This window comes from Cucumis sativus, chromosome 6 (genome assembly GCF_000004075.3).
Source record: "Cucumis sativus cultivar 9930 chromosome 6, Cucumber_9930_V3, whole genome shotgun sequence".
Lineage (NCBI taxonomy): Eukaryota > Viridiplantae > Streptophyta > Magnoliopsida > Cucurbitales > Cucurbitaceae > Cucumis > Cucumis sativus.
In genome coordinates, this window is record NC_026660.2 from 22,879,620 (window position 1) to 22,899,296 (window position 19,677).

A 19,677-nucleotide genomic window follows, 5' to 3' on the forward strand; every position below is an offset into this window, starting at 1 on the left:
CTCCATCAACCATACTTGCTCAGCTACGTACTTTTGCTAATACTTGCTCAGCTACGTACTTTTGCTAATACTTGCTCAGCCACGTACTTTTGCTAATACTTGCTCAGCTACGTACTTTTGCTAATACTTGCTCAGCTACGTACTTTTGCTACTCTTCCATTATTCTTGGCTCTTTATCAATAACCACCATGATGGCCGGTGGCGGATTCGAGCCAAGCGGCGGTCCGGTCAAGAACTATCCTAGAGAACTCACATTTTATGTGCTGATGACCTGCATTGTTGCTGCCATGGGTGGACTTATATTTGGTTATGACATTGGTATCTCAGGTGGTACTACTTACCTTAAGTGTCCTTAAAATCTCTTTTTTTCTCTATCTACGTTTTGTTTTTTATATCAGTTGAGTTAAACTCTTCTGGGTCTCTCCACGCATTTTACTAACTTTATTTTTGTTTTTTCTTGTATTAGGTGGCGTCACCTCCATGGCTCCCTTTCTACAATTTTTTTTTTCCATCAGTTTATCATAAAGAAGCTCTAGACACATCTACCAATCAATACTGCAAATTTGATAGCCTTACTCTCACTTCTTTTTATTTGGCTGCACTTTTGGCCTCTTTTGTAGCATATTGGGTCACCAAAACCTATGGTCGTAAAAAGTCTATGCTTATCGGTGGTTTTGTCTTCTTGGTTGGTGCTATCATTAATGCTGCAGCTCTAAACGTTGCTATGTTGATCGTTGGTCGTATTTTTTTGGGTATTGGCGTTGGATTTTCACTCCAATCTGTTCCACTTTATGTTTCAGAGATGGCTCCGTCTAAATATAGAGGTTCGCTTAATGTTGTTTTTCAACTATCAATTACCATCGGTATTTTAATAGCAAACTTTGTCAACTATGGTATTGCTAATATTCCTGGTGGATAGGGGTGGCGTGTAAGATTGGGCGGTGCAGCAGTGCCTGCATTGTTTATAACAGTCTCAGCTTTGTTCCTTCCTGATACTCCATCATCAATGTTGGAGAGAGGTGGAGTTGAGAAGGCAAGAGTCATGCTTAAACGCATTCGCGGTGTGTCTGAGAATGATGTAGATGCAGAATTTCAAGACATGGTGGCAGCAAGCATGGCTGCTAAAGCAGTGAAACATCCATGGAGAAATTTGAGAGAGAGACAAAACAGACCACCATTGGTAATGTCAATTTTAATCCCATATTTTCAGCAATTGACTGGTATCAATGCGGTCATGTTTTATGCTCCTGTGTTGTTCAAGACTATTGGATTTGGAGACAACGCTTCTCTTCTTTCATCTGTCATTACTGGTGGTATTAATGTTTTGGCCACTTATGTATCTATTTATGGTGCTGATAAATGGGGAAGGAGGATTCTCTTCTTGCTAGGTGGAATCATCATGTTCATTTTTCAGGTGGGTAACTTTTTTCTATAGCATTTCTTGCTCTATCTGATTCAATTCTAATACAATTGACATTTATATTGTAGGTTTTGGTAGCTGTGTTCATCGCTTGGAAATTTGGTGTTTTTGGCGATGTTGCTTATTTACCCAAGTGGTATGCTGGTGTTGTGGTGTTGTCTATCTGCATCTATGTTCAAGCTTTTGCATGGTCTTGGGGACCTTTGGGTTGGTTGGTTCCTAGTGAAATCTTCGCACTCGAGATTCGATCAGCAGCTCAAAGCATAACAGTGTCAGTGAACATGTTGTTTACCTTTATAATTGCTCAGATCTTCCTCATCATGCCTTGTCATATGAAATTTGGACTGTTTTTCTTCTTTGCTTTCTTCGTGGTTGTGATGACCCTATTCATCTATTTCTTCCTATCGGAGACAAAGGGTGTCCCCATTGAAGATATATCATGTGATAGGAGACAACACTGGTTTTGGAACAGATATATGCTGCTGCCTCAACAACTCGTTAAAGTTCGCCCCCAAGTTAAGGATTAGAAGCCTCAGCTTTATTATTACTGAAATAAGTTGTTTCTTAGTTGCTTAACCTTTTCATTTTTCTATTATTATTTCCAAATTCTTTAGCATAGGAAAATCGTAAAAAATATAACATTTGAAACTTCATAGAAAAATTAAGTGTAATAAAGGTAAATAATTGGTCAGTTTTTTGTATTTTTGAAAAAAAAACTTTTTTTATCCTTCAGAATAATATTCATTTTCGATCCATTGAAAATTAAAAAGAAAAAATATATATATGGCACAGCTATGTGTTAGCAATCCAAGAAAATATATGATTCAAATCCTTCTTTACTTTCTGAAACAAATCAATTTTAAGTTGACTTATTGATACAAAACTTGGGGGTTTAAGAATTTTTGGTATAAAATAAAAACAATTAAAGATTTGTTACACAAAATCAAGTAAAAAGCTATTGATTTAATAAGTATATTTTAAACTATTTATAGGTTCATTTAATACATTCAAACTGTTGTACTTCTTAGTTTTATTTTATGATATATAGGATGAAAGAGTAGAAGTTGCTAATTATATAAACCTTATATAACATATGAAGTAGACGGTTTAATTTTGAAGATTTCTGTTTTATATACATTTTTTTCTTTAAATAAATTGTGATGGATCCAAAAAAAGTGCAAATTTAACAATTAAAAATTTTATATTTAATTAAAAAGAATACTAACCATCAATATCAACTTCCAAAGATTTATAAATTTTTCTTTTAGTTGCCACAAAACATATTTTAACTTGATTATGATGTTGACAAGAATGGAAACATTTTTTTGTTTTTTTAAATTGTGAAAGTATTTATAGTTCATTTTTAAATTATCATAAATAACAAAAATGATAAAAATACTTAAAAATGAAGTTTATAAAGAAAAAGGAAAAAAACTATTGAATGAGAAATAATGACATACGTAAATCTTCACTTTCTTTTTCTAGTAACAGTCTCCTTCTAAATGCTCATTCGTCCCAAGAACAACTAAAATGAATGTTATATTAAGGCTTCTATAATTATGGCATTTTTAATATAATCGGGTGATATAATTAGTAGTTATTGTAGACAATATGTCATGGTAGCTTTGTGTTTGATTATCAAAATTTAATATTTAGTATGATAGGAAATAGTAAATGCAATAACAAAAGCTTTCAGACGGTAATTAATGGTATAGTTGAAGTATGACAACCACCCTTGAATTTTGAGTTCCAACTGCCTCTTACTTTTCATCTATTTCTTTTAGCATTGGGTATAAAATTCTCGAATTTGTTCCATATTCCACGAGCATAGCACGAATTACAGAAGTGAGAAAATTCACCGCCAAAGACATGATCCAATCCACTTTCACATTTACTCCAAAAATGGCGAAAAGGCGAGAAATTTTTGCTTTTGGGGTCGGTGAAGCACTTACCTGGCTCCTTCCACGGCTTTAATTCTGGTTGAAGAGTACCCCATTCACTGCCATGGCGGGCCCTAACACTTGGTCTTGCTTCCCATTGATTTCATCCCGCGAACCTCATCCATTGACTTCCCATTCAATTTCCCTCGGCCATTCTTCACTTTTTAATCATCTTTATTCATCTCTTAAGCCCATATTGTATAATTGTCCTTTCGTTAATCTCGGCTCGTTAGCTGACCAGACCGATTGACTTTCAGCTGCCGTGTAAAGACTCTCAAAAACATTTACTGGGTCGTCTCCTGTCCATTGTACTTTCACCGGTTTCTACGTTTTTTGGGCATTTTTCTATCTGGGTTTTTTTTCAGAAATTTCCTAAAGAAGTTCCGATTCATGGCTGCTGCGATCTTGTGAGAAACGTAGCAACAGGTTTGGGTTATCTGATTCTGACTGACCCATTTTTTGCTTTTTGCTTTTTGCTTTTCTTGGATTGAAGTTACTAATCTGGGTGCTGCTAACTTTTTGAATATCTTCTCATGTTGTTCTGTTTAGACCTGTTTCTCTTTTTGTTACAACAGATGGGTTGATTTTGATAGTTACTTTAGGACTAAGAGAAATGTTCTTTTCTTAATTGGTCATTTCTAGGGTGATTTACTACTAGTTTATCATTTGAATTGTCATGGAGAAATGAAAATAGAAGATCTGGGATTCTGCTGACTCCATTTCTTCTTTAATGGCAGAATTATAGACAATTCTTCCAAGTTTTACCCTGGATTTTTTCAGTTTGTTATGTCCTCTTTTTTCCCACAAATAACTTCAACCTCTTCCTTTGAATTATAGTTCATTTCCCTGTTTGTTCTGGCAATTTGGCATTGTTGTCCATGTTTTCTGCTACGTTTAGATTGGTAACTGATAGCTGAAGAGTCAATGTGTTGTCTATTTCAGGAGTCATGAGTTGGTTTTGCTCACTCTGTAATGGTGACAAGAGGGAAAAACCAATGAACTCGACACCAGTTATGTCGATCACTTCCACAAATGCCGACATTGAAGCTGGAAGGTCTGGTTCTGAACTTAATTCGCAAAACGTTTCGAACAGTAGCTCAGAATCCTCAAGGAGAAATTACATACTCAGCATGTCTGAAAGAGCTAGCAACCTCAGGGTTTTTACCGTGTCTGATCTCAAATCAGCTACTAAAAATTTCAGTCGAACTTTTATGGTTGGAGAAGGTGGTTTTGGATGTGTTTATAGAGGGTCAATCAGGAGTGCAGATAATCCGTCACAAAAAATCGAAGTTGCTGTCAAACAGCTTGGTAAAAGGGGATTGCAGGCGAGTTTTCTGCCTCTTGACATTAACTAGCAAGCTATTTAGTCTTTGATGAAAGTTCTAGGCCAACTTAATTTTTTCTTGTTCATTAATTTCATTTGAAAATAGCTTAGTGAGCAAAGTACATTGGCAATTCCATGGAAGTTAAAGATGGTGGTGACTGGTGTGCTGTTTTATCGAGGGTTTAAAATTTTTCTTCTCTACTTTCATGGGAGATCTAGAACATTCTTTTGTACACATTTTCAAGTCTTATAAATATAAATTATGCGAGACAAATTTTGTGACTGAATGCATCATCATATATGTCTTTCATACATCACATCAGCAAAAGTATGTTCTAAACCCAAATGTTATATGGCAAACAATTACAAGCTATTGTGAACTTATTATTCTGAAATATAATGTCATAGACTCATACTATATTCTTCATCACCGTGATTTGCATTTTGCATGATCGCTAGAAATCATCCAAGGATTAGTAGTTTTCATATTGAGATTCCGCCCTCTTGCTGGCAGGGTCACAAGGAGTGGGTGACAGAAGTGAATTTTCTTGGATTTGTTGAACATCCAAATCTTGTTAAATTGATCGGCTACTGTGCCGACGATGATGAAAGAGGAATACAGCGTCTACTGGTTTACGAGTTCTTGGCAAATGGAAGTGTGTTGGACCATTTATCTAGTCGATCAGAGACAACTCTTTCCTGGGCTATGAGATTAAGAATTGCCCAAGATGCTGCTCGAGGACTAACATATTTACATGAAGAGTTAGACGTTCAGGTATTTTTCATCCTTTGGGAAGCAACTTTTCCTAGGCTTTTGGATGTATGTATCTTTATTCTCTGAAGAACTTTGCAGATAATCTTCCGGGATTTCAAATCTTCGAACATTCTTCTGGACGAGCAGTGGAATGCAAAGCTGTCAGACTTTGGACTCGCTAGGTTAGGACCTCCAGAAGGGTTTACTCATGTCTCAACAGCGGTATGTTCAAACAGTACCACCCATTTTACTTGATACCAATTGAACATTGCTCAATTCTGACCACGAAGACCGAACAAACTCACCTGCACGCACATACATAACAACCCAACAGTTTTTTTTCCAACTGAACTTCATCATTCCTGGCTTCGAACAATCTTTTTCTGCTGTACTAATCTAATTTCTCAAACTCGTAACACGGCTGGTAATAGGATTGTCATTGTAGAGCTCAGTTTTGGCTTTTGAGCCGCTTTATTCCGGTAGTTTTGTTTAGAACTTCTTATATTTTCTTAGCACTCAATAAATATGACAACAATGTGCATCAGATTGTTGGAACGATGGGGTATGCAGCTCCTGAGTATGTCCAGACTGGACGTCTGACATCCAAGACCGACGTATGGAGTTACGGGGTTTTCCTTTATGAACTCATAACAGGTAGGATTCCCATAGACCGAAACCGCCCCAAGAGTGAGCAGAAGCTTTTAGAATGGGTGAAACCATATCTGTCTGACACAAAGAAGTTTCAGCTAATACTGGATCCAAGGCTGAAAGGGAAATCACACATTAAATCTGCATATAAGCTGTCGAACGTTGCAAACCGTTGCCTCGTTCGAAATCCAAAAAATCGTCCAAAGATGAGCGATATTTTGGAAATGGTTAGCCGGATTGCAGAGACATGGACAGAAACAGGGAACTCTCAAACACCCTTAGCGCCTTACACCATGAAAAACTCCCAAGGCCGCCCAATCAGGAAATGCTAGTAGAACCGTAGATTCTCAACATAGAGATAATGGTTGGTTCCTATATTTACAAGCGAAGCTTTTGAGGACACAATGATTGAAGTAACAGTCTATGAGCTTGGCCAATCGATTTCAGCTGCCAGGTATCTTTGATGATATATGACACGGATGATGATCTTGTAACATATGCTTCCGTATTGTGCAAATAAAAGTAGGTAAAATAGCTGCTTTTTCATGCACTAAATCCAGAAATTCTTTCCCCTCTTCTTCTTCTTGTGTTTAACAAATTGATGATAAGTTTATCATAGTTGTTTCACTGAACTTGGAAGCAGTGAAGATTTTATTGTTTTAGCCAAAGATGGCTAGATTGCTCTTTCTTGGCTTTTGCACAACTCCATGTAAGGCATCTAAGACTCAAAGTCTGACTCATTGTAAACGGTCATATTTGTTTATCATTACAATATAAAAGTTTTGAATACAAATTATTGGAAAGACTCTTTTGATAATGATGGTAAATTATAAGTTAAAATTTCATATATATAAAGTTTAAAAATGTTGAAATAAGTTTACGACGGTTTCATGAGATTTACTTGACAAAAAATGATAATCTACACAGAAAATAGAAAGAAAAAAAAGTTGAATAAGATAAGGTATCGATGATTAATGTCAGAAAATTTGATTTTTATTATTGATTTATATAATTTAAGTATTTGATAATTGTGACTGTTCTACCTATGTTGAAAAAATATGGGTGATTTTTTTTTTGATGATGGACAAGTGAATTAGTTGTTAGTTATTTTGGGATGTGGGCAGTTTGCCAATATCATTGGTAGGTACCCATGTGGTGAGGGAGTTGGTAGTTATCCAAGTTAGTGGTGAGTGGATAGTTACCTATGAGAAGTTTCCTATATATTGGTATATATACATAGTTCTTATTTAGTTAATGCTCTTTCTCAAAAACAAAAAGAAACAAAATCTTTGCGTGATTTTCTTTCGTTTCCAAAATAATAAACACACGTAGGTCCATCAAAGTTTAATTCGTTGAATTACACAAGAACTTATATCATTGAAGGGCGTTTTTAGGTTGTAGAACATTGATCATAAAGAATTTTTGGATATTCATCGAGGACTCATCAAGTGTTCATTCTTTTATAACATATATTTTGGTTGATTTAATTATCTTATTAGATCCGTTGGTGATAATCGTTTTCGCGTTTGAGTTTAATATGTGCTAATAATTAAGAATATTTTTACTAGTCTATTATAAGAATCGGTGTAATTGTAATGAATTCACATTCATGCATCGATCATAGCATAACTCAACTGTAAATGTAATTTGATTGCGATTGAGTTTGTTTACTTTCATCATCACCATTTAGGACTAGTTGACAATGTTATCTATAATAGTATAATAGTAACGACATTTGTAGGTAAAAATTAAAAATTCGTTAAAAAATATCTATAAAAAAAAAAATCTTTTCACATCATCTTCAAAGGAATCAAATTGAGTCTTAGCTCTACAAATCAAATTGTGTTGATTACAAATTTGTCTTGAACCCCACATTTCATGACACAAGTAAATAACAAACATAATCAAACAATATCTAATTAGTACAATAAAACAAATTTTTAAAATCTATAAATTTTACTAGATATTTTTTCACGGTTAAAACTTTAGAGACTAAATTATAATTCTCACGAACATCATTTTATACTTTTACAAAATCATGAATTCGGGATACTAATCATGTAATAAAATATGGAACTAGTAACAATAATAACACAGAAATGCCAGTGGACCTAATACCTTGTAAAACAAGAAATTAAAGTAATGGGATTTATAATATGTTCAAGCTTTCATTCTAGACCAAACAAGTGTTCATAATATAAAGTTAGATGGTTAAAATTCAACTCCAAGTAATTGAATGTTTCTAAGTATATATGAAAATAATAGTATGGGATATAAAATACATTAATACAAATTAACCTAACAAAGTCAGTACTATCAATAACCTAAAAATTGTGGGATAAAATAATTTATTTAAAGAATGTTTATAACTATCGACAAATTCTCTTAAATATGCGTTGAAACTTGTACTGGACTATTCGACAGAACTTGAAGAACAACAATTGCATTGAAATCAAACAACAACAATGTGTTGAAAGCTAGAGTTAGACTTCAAGAATAGGATGCCTAGAAAGAACAATTTTAGGCGTTGAAAATTGGACGCCCGAACAGAATGCCTGACCTAAAAGTTAAACGACTTGAGCATGGATGCCTAATGTGGTGCAAAAGCGTTCAGATGAACGAATGGAAGCGAGCAATTAAATCTCGTTGCCGGTACATAAATATTACTTCCACCTTCAACGTAACTTTCTTCCTTTGTTAATTCTATATTCTACCAATCATTTAAAAAACCAATTGAAAATTTAAAAAAGAAAAACTTTCAAAAAAGTTGTTTTTGTTATTAAATTTAAATCAGAATTCAATTATTATATTTAATAAAAATGTAAATCATACTAGCATAAGAAAAAGAAAGACTTATTTTAAAAAACAAAGATCGACATAACCAGCAAATCAGATCCTCAAGTTATCTAATAAAACTAAAATAATACAATTTATTTCGTTATTCATTCACTCCATTGAATCATTATTCACATACAATCCCCCACTTAGACAACATTCATTGATTTATGACACATCATTCTCTTGTTAACAATCAACATCCATTTATGAGAGAAAGATAGAGAAAGAGAGAGAGAGATAGGTTAAAGAACTTTGCTTGTTAAAGTTGTACAAGTATTTTGCCTATTCTTACAAGCACCATTTCATTGGACCATAGGAAAAAAAAGAAACTATGACTTCTTGCCTTTCCACATTTGATATGTGACAAAAAAGGGAAGCAGATGGTATAAGCCCACATGCTAACTTATTTTACACATTAACATTGTCTTTTCCTAAGATTCCAATTTTAGTATCTAATTACTATATATATATATATATCATAAAAATAATAAAGCTATGCCAAGTTGTAATATCATCTATATATATATATATAATCCTCTTTTCATCATAAAATTCCATTAATTAGTCCACGTCAAATTCCGTCAATTGTGCTCAAATTGTTAAATTTATCCAAATTCGATGGCTTTGAAGAGTATATAAGCGAAACTTCATCCATTGCTTTCTCTCATAAATCCACTTTTCAAAGTGGCTTTCATTTTATTTAACTTTTTAATATATATCATTTAAATCAATTTTTATTGTACAACTATTACAAAAATAAAATTTTAAATTTAAATTTTTTACTTCACGTGATCTAAATTAATTTAGTTGTTCTTCAAAAATAGTATACAATTTTCTAATATCATCAAATATGACCTTAAAAACATGGATTTAGGTTAGAAAAACTACATCAAATGACAACAAAATTTAAAGGAAAAAAAAAGTATATCATACACCTCTATTTTGCATATTACAAATATAATAAATATGACAATTAATTAGACATATCAAACGACTATAAAAAATTATTAGAAGATTATTCGCTTTTAAATTTATTATTTTTATGTTTTATAATTTAGAAATTACAGTAACATAAATCTTATTATCATAATTTTAAGTTTGTACTTTTAGTGATTAATGATCATAAAGAGAGGTTGTAATATTAATGATCATTTAGAATTTCATCAATTATAAAAATAATTAATAATAATAATAATGGCAAAACTTTCACGAATCGAAATGCTTCGTCATTGCCACGTCATACTAGGAAAACAATAGACAGTTGTATTACAAAGTTTATAATAATTTAAGAATGTGTAATGTTTTTTGAAAAAGCAATTCTTCAATGGACCATTTAAATTATAAAAAATAAAAAAGAAAAAGAAAAAGAAAGGAGATTATTCAATGGATCACGCTGCATGTCGCACGTGTCAAAACCGTACTCATTTATCCTTGGTTCACACGTGTGTACACCAAACAAATTCATGAAAACGTAGTCGTTTGCCTCTTTAAGAACATCAAGTCTTTGGTTGTTTCTTCGTCATAGTGAATGGCCAATGGGCACCTCTTCCTTCAACCTATTTGAAATTGTTATATACTTTTTTAATTCAAAAATTATCCAATGACAAATAAACCATCCAACTTTGAAAATGATTATAATTATATCTTATTATTGAGTGGATTTAATGAGATGGGTCAAATTCGAGTTTAGAAATAAAGAGGTTTAATTTACTAGCGAGCTTAAAGACGTACAGGTAGAACTTAAAAGACTCAGAGAATCTAATAGAGTTCAAATTAAAGGACTTAGGAGGGAGAACCTAAGTATTTGAAGAACTTATGTGTAGCTTAAAAAGAATTCATAAAAAAAAAAAAGTCAAATACCACCCATGGAGCTTGAAGAACTCATAAGAGAGCGTAGTAGTATTCATAAAAACGACCTAGGAGTCACATATGGACATTAGAGTACCATGAAAGACCCTTGCAACACCTCTAGATAAATTAAGAGTCACATGGAGAACCTTGAAAGACTCATGAAAGACTTATACAAGACTTCTGAATGACTTTTGCAAGACTCTCAAAGTGATTGAATTTGAAATCGTTTACTTTTTCAAATTGACGTTTCAAAGAGAAATTGTTGAATAATTGAGTTGGTGATGAACTTAAACATCAATTGCACCCTTAAAATGGTAGGTATTGTTACAACCGAAGAGTATGAACTCAATGATTTCGAAAATTTAATACAAACAATTATGAGTCTTGAGATACATTACTATCATAAATAAACGACCATGTAATTGGTCGAAGATATACCTAAAACACCATAATATTTGATACTGTTAAGTAACTCATCAACTCAAGAATTGACTTGAACAGTATGTGTAGCTTAACACAACATGAATGCTCAATTTCTTTTGAGAATTGTGAAAGAATACAATGTTTTGTTTAGTATATTTGTTAGTATATATTAACACTGCCATTTCTTCCATGAATGGACTGCCCTGGTTTCTACATGAAGATTAATACACACCGTTTCCAAAATTGATTAATGGCATTGCGACTTTCAAAATGCTTTAAAATAAATTGATTTCTATTCGATGCCTAAAATTTTTGCTGCTAATGTATGTTATTTCAAAATTTTAGAAATCAAATAAACACCGACACTAGTTCAAATCCCAAATTTATAATCCAATCTTATTCCTCACATTTATGGAAGCCTCAAATTCATTTTTCTCGAGAAACAAATATCAATAATTGTAAGATGAATTATTCATAATAACTAGGCATGTAAATGTGCATCAATAGAGTGGGTCTCTTTAATTGGTTATTACTTATTATTACAATTTATTTTATAGCCTGAATTTTTTTTTTCAACTGTTGTGAAAATTATCACATAATTTTATTGCCTACAAAATTATAAAATAGTATTTATTTTCAATGTTTTGGAGCCTCAATTATTAACGTATCATTTATATTTTTAACTTTAAAGTAAGAAATTCGATTTTCAAAAATATAATAAAGGGACGAGATGGTCATTTTGACAACACCTCAACCGCGCGGTAACTGTATATAAAGGGCATGAAATGTGCCTTTTTACAAAAGAAAAAATTGTCGTCGTCATCAATTGCATCCGTATGCTGCTGCCTATGCTTCTTTAAATGTGCAGTCCTCCGCGACTTTCTCTTCTTTTTCTCACACATTTCTTCGATAGGAAGCTTCATCCTTAAACCTTCTTGATCGCTTTCGCCTTTGATTCAACTGCCGGTGAGTGTTTTTCTTTATGCTTAATGTCACAACGATTTTCATTCCAATATGCAATTGATTCATTGATCCACTACCAGCCATTGTTTTAAGGTTTTCTTCTTTTTCTGTGATGAAGTTTTAATCGTTCTTCTGTACGTTTTTCAGTTTTCTTTGTCTTCTTCTTGTTGTTTATACGAGTTTGTTGTTTTTTGTTTGATTCAAATTCATCGACTCTTGGAAGGTATGGATTGGCTTGTAATTGCATGGTTTTTTTTATCGGCATCTGTAGATATAGATGCTTAGAGGTTTTTGTTGTTAGATCAATGTCAAATATGTTCGCTGTTTGTTATTTATTTATTGAACTTAGATGTTAGAAGGTACAGTTCGATAAGTAATTACTAATTTCCACTTTCCAGACATGAACGGGAACTTTGTGTTTCTTGATTATTGGTGTCGTTTAGTGTTTGTAATTATCAGTAGTTCACTCTATCCGTTGTAGGTGAGATTTCAGAGGTCTCTGGTGGAGGTGGTGAAACTACCTTTAACTTGTGTAGTTGCTACGAGAAGATGGTCATGAACGATTATGATTCTGATGCGATTCGTTGGGGTCTTCGTTTTTTCAATGGGGACTCAAATGGGGACTCAAATGGGGACATGCCGTACAGTACCGAGTACTTGCCTGACACGGCACAACATGATGTCAATTTCTATGAGCATTATTATGGAAATAATTACAATAATGAGGTTAACAATGTGGAGAACGACGAAATTATTGCACACACTCTTCAGGAGGAGTTTTCCCAATTAGAGATTGCGGAGGCCTCAGGATATTCAAATGTAGAAGATCCGTCCCAAGCATCGAAGTTTGCGCTTGGTTGGAACAATCCCTCCTCAAGGAACTACAGTTCAGGTTCTTGCTAATACTGGCCACCTTTTTGTTTCTCTATATATCTGGGATCAGGACGGTTATCCTTACATGGTGCGTGAAATGTTTATTATCTGCAGAAAATGATTCTGTTGAAGATGAAGTTGAAACTGTGGAGCCTTCTAGTTCATGCTCTAGTCCAGGTCAAGGGGATAATTATTATCCATATGGGCATGATAATCAAGTAGATTGGAGAATGGATCAAATGATTCCAGCACCTGTGAGATTTTCTATAGTCTCATCTTTTTATGTTGGCAGAGCACTTGAAGTAAATTATAGATTCATTGCGTGAATTAATATTTACCTCCTAGGCTGATAAATTTATTATGGAGGATCCTTTTTTGCAGGACTTGTGACTGCTGACATCTAGGAATACTCTATATCTGCTTAGAATATGGAATTGTTTTCCTCATGATTGGAAAGTATTTTGTAATTATTTGCGTAGGTTTTTTTTTTGGAAATTTTGGAAGATATTGTACTATTCTTTCATCATTTGTGCATTTTTTGTCAGTCCAGAATGGTTACTGGAACCTTAGGGGTATTGTACATTTGGTAGATGCTTTCTCTGTGAACCATTGACTTGTTTATGTCCGCATTTTTTGTTCACTATTTACTTAATCTTTTGAAAGCGAAGCAAGGGATCTTTTGAAACTGTACAGTTGCAAAAGCCGATATACTTCTCCAATTTCTGTGCTAACATAAGTATGTGGGACCCATGATAATTATCTCTGCATGTCTGCCTACTACAAAGTTGCCTTACAACTTCTTATGTCATGTGTGCAGCATGTCCCAAGAATTAATGGTGAGATTCCTTCAATTGATGAAGTAACTTCAGATCATCAAAGGTTGCTGGATAGGTAATATCTGGAAAACTCTGTAGTCTATCTGGATAGTTATTTGATATGGCTGAATCTGTAGTCTATTGTTCCTTTTACCATTTTTAGTCTGCTGTTTGGTGTCTTTTCCCTTGGAGCATGATTTTTGACATTGAATTTTGGGTATCGATCGTTACAACTGTCCGCTGCCTTTTCAATCTTAGGTTGAAGGTATATGATTTTGTTGAACGCAAGGTGAAAGGGGATGGTAATTGTCAGGTCAGTAGTTTCTCAGGCATGCGGATCTGGTCACAATTGAACAGTTTGAATTGACAATGACACACTCATATCAGTTTTCAATTCTCAGTTCCGTGCTTTATCAGATCAACTATTTGGAACCTCTGATCGCCACAAGTTGGTGAGAGAAAATGTTGTGAGTCAGGTTTGTCATTGTTTCTTAGAGCTTTACACTTGTATATTTTCGTATGTATTGGATTATAACCCATGTAACATGGAACTCTCTTCTCATTTTCTTTTTTTCTTTCATACCAGCTCAAATCACATCGGGAGATTTACGAGGGATACGTTCCCATGCCATATGATGATTATTTGGAAAAGATGTCCATGTATCGTTTGAACTTCTTCTTCTTTTTTAATCATTTTTAACCGCATTTTCTTGTCTTGTTTGGATAATTCATATTCTAAATTCGAAATTTTTTAGGAGTGGTGAGTGGGGTGATCATGTAACACTACAGGCAGCTGCAGATTGGGTATGGTCATTGCAACACATTGTCTCGGGCTTCGAATTGTTTTCTTAATATAGTGTTGGAACTTGGAAGTTTAAAATATTTATGTTGTTCTTTCATGCAGTGAACCCAAATTTCTGAGAAATAAGAATGTTAATATCTGAAATGCCAATTAAGCAAACTTGTGACAGTGATTTGAACGCTGCTAGTTCAGCCATTTTATTTTCATTTGCTTATTTTTTTATTATAATTCAAGTTAAATGGCCATTGTATTATGCATCTTGGGAAGCGTAACAATGTTCTGCTTATGATGTAGATTACTAGAATGAAATTTTTAGATTGATTGAAGATGTAAAAATTTATATTTTTCTTATGGTTTATAAAAACTGACTATTCACCCCCCAGCCTCCAACAAAGACTATGAGTGGAGCTAATCGTGACTTATGCCTGTTTTACGCTGCAGTATGGCGTCAAAATATTTGTTATGACTTCTTTTAAGGAAACCTGTTGTATTGAGATTCTCCCTAATTTTCAGAAGAAAAAGCAAGGTAAATTCTTAACTTTGATTTTTATATTAACCCGTGTATCTTTTAAGTTTTTTGGTTCTTTCTACACGGTTATGGCCTTTCCATGACTCATGACTCATTCTTTGGCTGATTTATTTGGAATGGCCATATTTAGTGCAGTGCACTCCTTTTTTCTTTATGTAGTTAATCTTTCACCTGCATATATAATACTTTCATTTTCTCCTCCTTCGTCCATCTGTTTTTTTTCCTTTCCACAGGATTCATGCACTGTTTTCCAGTTCTTTTTGGACTCATTTATCGTATTCTGTATACTGCGAGACCATTATCTCTTGTGAATAAACCAAAAGCAAATCCGTTTTTACAACAAAAAGAGGCAGTTTCCAACATTAACTTTATCGATTTGCTCCTATTGTCCTCCATTTTTAAAATTTCTATTGATCAATAGAATATCGAATCAATGTCTCATGTATGTGATTTTGTTTGCAAATAACTTCACATGTGGTCTTTTGTGAACATGCAGTCATTTTCCTGAGCTTTTGGGCAGAGGTGCATTACAATTCAATCTATCCTCAAGGAGGTAATTACTTTACTTTCTATCCATAGTGAACCTAAAATTACCTTATGTTAAATTTCTTGAATTGCACCGAGCTCCTTGTCAACTTCATTGGTTTAGCTTCAATATTGATTCTTCAGTGTTTAAAATTAACCGCAATTATTAATGCCATGACTATTAGTCCATAACTCAGTCCCACGTTCATTCAGGTGTTTCCTCAGTTGCAGATGAGCAATCATCAAATGACTCAAGAAAGAGGAGGAAATGGTGGATTTTTGGAAACAAGCATTAAAACTCCGGGCAAAAGGTGCAATAAGCCCTAACCTCTACTGCATCTTACACTTAGATACTCAGTGGTTTTCTATAAATTTCAAGAAGATTATTTTTTTCAATAACTCCGTCTGCAGTTTATTATACGAACAAAGAATTCGAGGGAAGATTCCAGAACATTCATACTGATTTCAATGATTGGACTTCAATCTTTTCAATTTGTAACCACAGAAACTCGGTCTGTTCTGCTCTGGATCTTATTTACAATTTTATATAAAATAGATCAATAAAATTTATTAACAGGTCTCTTCCTCTTGCACTTTATTGTGACCCTTGCTTTGTGCTTTGCTGCACAAACTTGGACTTACCTTATTATAGTTCCATTCCTAATACATAGTTTTTCTAAATGCAGCATTTTTGCATCTTATTCTTCTGCGTTTCTGAACATAATTATATGAACTAGCCGCATATTAGCTACCATTTCTATGACCGTTTAGATAATTATATTAGATATGTACCTTAGGAATACAACTTACAAATCCTTCCAGCTTCATAGCTCTTTCAAGAATTGTAAATTTCGTCTATGCTGCATCAGTTCTGATTGACTCCACCATCTTGATATTGTATGCTCTTCCATTTTCTTCCTGTTCTCCATCCATTGGTAAGGATTGTTTTCATTCGAGTATTAGTACACTTTACTTCAATTGTATACTTCTATCTCTCTTTGTTGACCAAAGCCAGCAACAGAATAACATAACAAAAGTGGTATTCCCTAAAGGATTTGGTTCTTTCTTTCATAAGGATGGAAGATTATCTTCACAGAAAGTATTTGATGTTTAAAATCTCAACCCATCCTGATCTGAAAAGTTCCTTTCTTTTACAGTTTTTTAATTATTTTAGTTGACAAAGTAAATAATTATTATATTTTAATTTCCAATCCTAGGAATGTTCCTGATTCTGTCCCCAATTCCATACCCCACTGAAAAATCTAATGATTGGGAACTCATAAGACCATGTTGATAATGGTGGGTCCATTCAATCAGAAGACAGAGAAGATATTTAAATGTAAACGAAAAGAAAAGGGGGAAAAAAATCGAATTTCCATAGCAGTAGAAGGTTTTACAGTTTCTTCTTCCCTTTACAAATTCCAGTCATGAACAGGACGAGAGGAAGGAGTACGAAGAAGAGCTGAAAAAAGGGTAAAAAAAATCTCCATACTGCAATTTTAGACTCCTATCTGTGTCTGTTTTGATCCTTTCAATTTTCCATTATTCTCTAAAAACCTCCTCCTCCTGTCTCTCCTCCGTCTCCTCCGCCGTCGACGGCTGCAACAACAGCGCTGTGAACGGCATGTGGCGGTAATCATTCCCAGCAGCAGAGTACTCCATCCCGACCGGCTGGCATAAATCCAGACGGCAACTAGGCGGTGGCATAGCGAACATCCCCTGTCCACTGCCGCCCACCGTCACTGGCTGAACCCTACAAGAAACAGACCGACCGGAAGAAGCCATAGCAGAGGAGACAGTGGAGATCGGACCAGAAGGAACTGTACCAGTACCCGTGGCGGCAATGATGGAAGGTTCAGCCTGACGGAGAAGCCACTCGATGGTTTCACCCTCGGAACGATGACCAAGTTCACGCGTTAACTGAAAGATGCGAGCAGCACAGAGGGCGGGCATACGGACGCGGCGCCCTCTTCCGTTGACCTTGATGTGGCGATCCTTGGAAGAAGAGGAGGATAAGGGGGTATTTGACTTGCGAGGGAGGAGGGATTGGCGCGTGATGGTGACCGGAGAGGAGTTACTGCCGACGACAGAGTGAGAAGCGGTGGGGGGCTGAGAATGGGGGTCGGAAGAAGAGGGGAATTTGTGTAGAACGATGTCGGATCCCATAGTTGAAAAAAAACTGTGCTTTGGATTGAGAAGAGGAAGGAGAGAAAGGGGAGAAGAGAAGGTAGTTTCGAGGGTTTCAATCGGAGGAAGATTTTAGGGTTTGAGAAGAGAGCTGAGAGCTGACTGGTGAGGAATGAACAGAGGGAGAAACCGATGAGGAATTAACAAATTTAAAAATGAAAAAGAAGTGCGCACACACATACATAACACAGTCTCCCTCCCCCGGGAACGGAGTGGGGACGCATGGATCGGTTGTGAGGTGGGGTCCAATTTACTCTTTGGGCCCATGAACCCGCACAAAAGTGGGCCCGATCGATTACTTCCCATATTATACTCTTATTCTATTGGTTTAAATTACGACCCGTTATTCTTTCTATATTTTGGTTTCTTGAACTACTTCAGTTCTTGTTAGGATTCTGTAGTACTTTAACAAAATCAGGAAAACCCTAGATTTTTTGGATTGAATGTTTAGTCCACTCATCCAAATATACAGTTCGTGTTTTCTAAATTCTCATTCCTCTATTTACATTCTTTATTATCATTCCTCTTACTTACATTGATTGCTATTCCTCCCCCATCGTTGCTTTTTTATTTTAAAAAACAACAAAAAGTTGTTTGTTTCTCATTATTTTTTAATTGATATTTTTGCAAGTGTCATTTTATTACCATGTTAATTTTAAAGGATAAAAACACCCCATTTTATTTGGTCTCCCATTTTAAAAGCAAAGAACGTTTTTAGAAACTAAAAGTTGAAAGGTAGTCTTCTTCTCGTGTCATCTTGATATGCTTTCTTTGAATGTGACAAGAAACGAAGATGGCAACAAATTTTGCTTCCAATAGAAAATTTCCTAAGCCTCGTGTCTGGTAAATGCAAATATATAAATATTTTAAGATAATTAACTAAATTATAGAAGATAGAAAGTGAGGAAAAAGCTTAATTACCTGTAATTGACAAGTTAAATCTCATATTCTAGCACTAAGTTTCATTTCTTAAATAAAATTATATTTCTCTTGTTATAACAGCCAACGATATTTGTAGGCTAAATATTAAAAATCCCCATGAAACTGTGTTCGTTTCAATTCTACTCAATAGTCCATGGTCAATTTTGTGTCCTACAACTTGATTCTTTTGTCATTCTTATATTTGATTTAGTTCGATAGATTCTTATATTATTTATTTGGTTATCAAGTGAGAAAAAAAAAAGATATATATGTTAGGTGTGCAAACAAAGTCTCATATTGGTTAGATATATATGTTAGGCGTGCAAACAAAGTCTCATATTGGTTAGGAAAGGAAATGATTAGTAAAAACCGTTATCTCAATTAGTATGAGGTCTTTTTGATGATACAAAAAATAATGCTACAAAAATTTACGCTCAAACTAGATACTATCGTTGAAATTTGTTGTCCAAATCGATATGTAAATATGTTTTTTATATTAAAAATGCTCTTTTATATGATAGACTATAATTTCAAAAAGTGTACGAAAAGTTTATTGGGCAAAGTTTGTATTTTGGACAAAAAAAAAAAAAAAAGAGAGATATATATTTGTTCTCAAGGTTTTGACTAGTAAATATTGAAATTGAGGACTAAAAGTAATACTCAAAATTTAAAAATAAAATTGTAACCTTTGATGAATTAAAATAAATAAATCATAAATTCCAAAAAGAGAACAATGGATGGGCCTGGACTTGAAAGCTATTGGGCCTCGCTTATATATCAATCAACCGACCCAGCAACAGCTGAAGAGACAAGAATCCCCCAATCATTTCTTGCATAAAGAAATTAAAATACAAGAAATTCCTG

At 34.1% G+C, this 19,677-nt stretch overlaps 3 protein-coding genes and 1 pseudogene across 12 annotated transcripts; 3 read left to right on the plus strand and 1 right to left on the minus strand.

Annotated features, from left to right (window-relative positions):
- Window positions 1-188: 188 nt before the first annotated feature.
- On the plus strand, window positions 189-2,066 carry LOC101222569 (annotated as a pseudogene).
- A 1,206-nt stretch (window positions 2,067-3,272) lies between these two features.
- LOC101220050 (serine/threonine-protein kinase PCRK1) lies at window positions 3,273-6,903 on the plus strand. Its single transcript, XM_004143216.3, is given in 6 exon segments — window positions 3,273-3,786; window positions 4,303-4,685; window positions 5,199-5,459; window positions 5,538-5,660; window positions 5,984-6,381; window positions 6,383-6,903. Coding segments are annotated over 5 exon segments (1,272 nt in total). The 5' UTR covers window positions 3,273-3,786; window positions 4,303-4,307; the 3' UTR covers window positions 6,495-6,903.
- A 5,087-nt stretch (window positions 6,904-11,990) lies between these two features.
- LOC101220515 (OVARIAN TUMOR DOMAIN-containing deubiquitinating enzyme 12) lies at window positions 11,991-17,072 on the plus strand. Of its 10 annotated transcripts, none has more exons than XR_004217209.1 (13): window positions 11,992-12,164; window positions 12,643-13,053; window positions 13,149-13,288; window positions 13,852-13,925; window positions 14,108-14,162; window positions 14,251-14,325; window positions 14,436-14,509; window positions 14,605-14,653; window positions 15,093-15,177; window positions 15,677-15,733; window positions 15,931-16,016; window positions 16,117-16,217; window positions 16,923-17,033. XR_004217209.1 is itself a non-coding variant. In XM_031886643.1 (12 exons), exons 2-11 carry the CDS (start codon window positions 12,711-12,713, stop codon window positions 15,999-16,001), a joined length of 1,023 nt encoding a protein of 340 aa, XP_031742503.1. In that variant the 5' UTR covers window positions 11,991-12,164; window positions 12,643-12,710; the 3' UTR covers window positions 16,002-16,016; window positions 16,923-17,072. The 10 variants fall into 10 exon arrangements, 4 of the variants coding, with proteins under 4 accessions (XP_031742503.1, XP_031742502.1, XP_031742501.1 ...); XR_004217207.1 differs by having other exon boundaries at window positions 11,993-12,164; window positions 15,919-16,016; XM_031886643.1 differs by lacking the exon at window positions 16,117-16,217 and having other exon boundaries at window positions 11,991-12,164; window positions 16,923-17,072.
- On the minus strand, window positions 17,065-18,416 carry LOC101220759 (transcription factor TCP11). Its single transcript, XM_004143219.3, has one exon. It carries the CDS (start codon window positions 17,869-17,871, stop codon window positions 17,248-17,250), a length of 624 nt encoding a protein of 207 aa, XP_004143267.1. The 5' UTR covers window positions 17,872-18,416; the 3' UTR covers window positions 17,065-17,247.
- Between the last annotated feature and the right edge of the window lie 1,261 nt (window positions 18,417-19,677).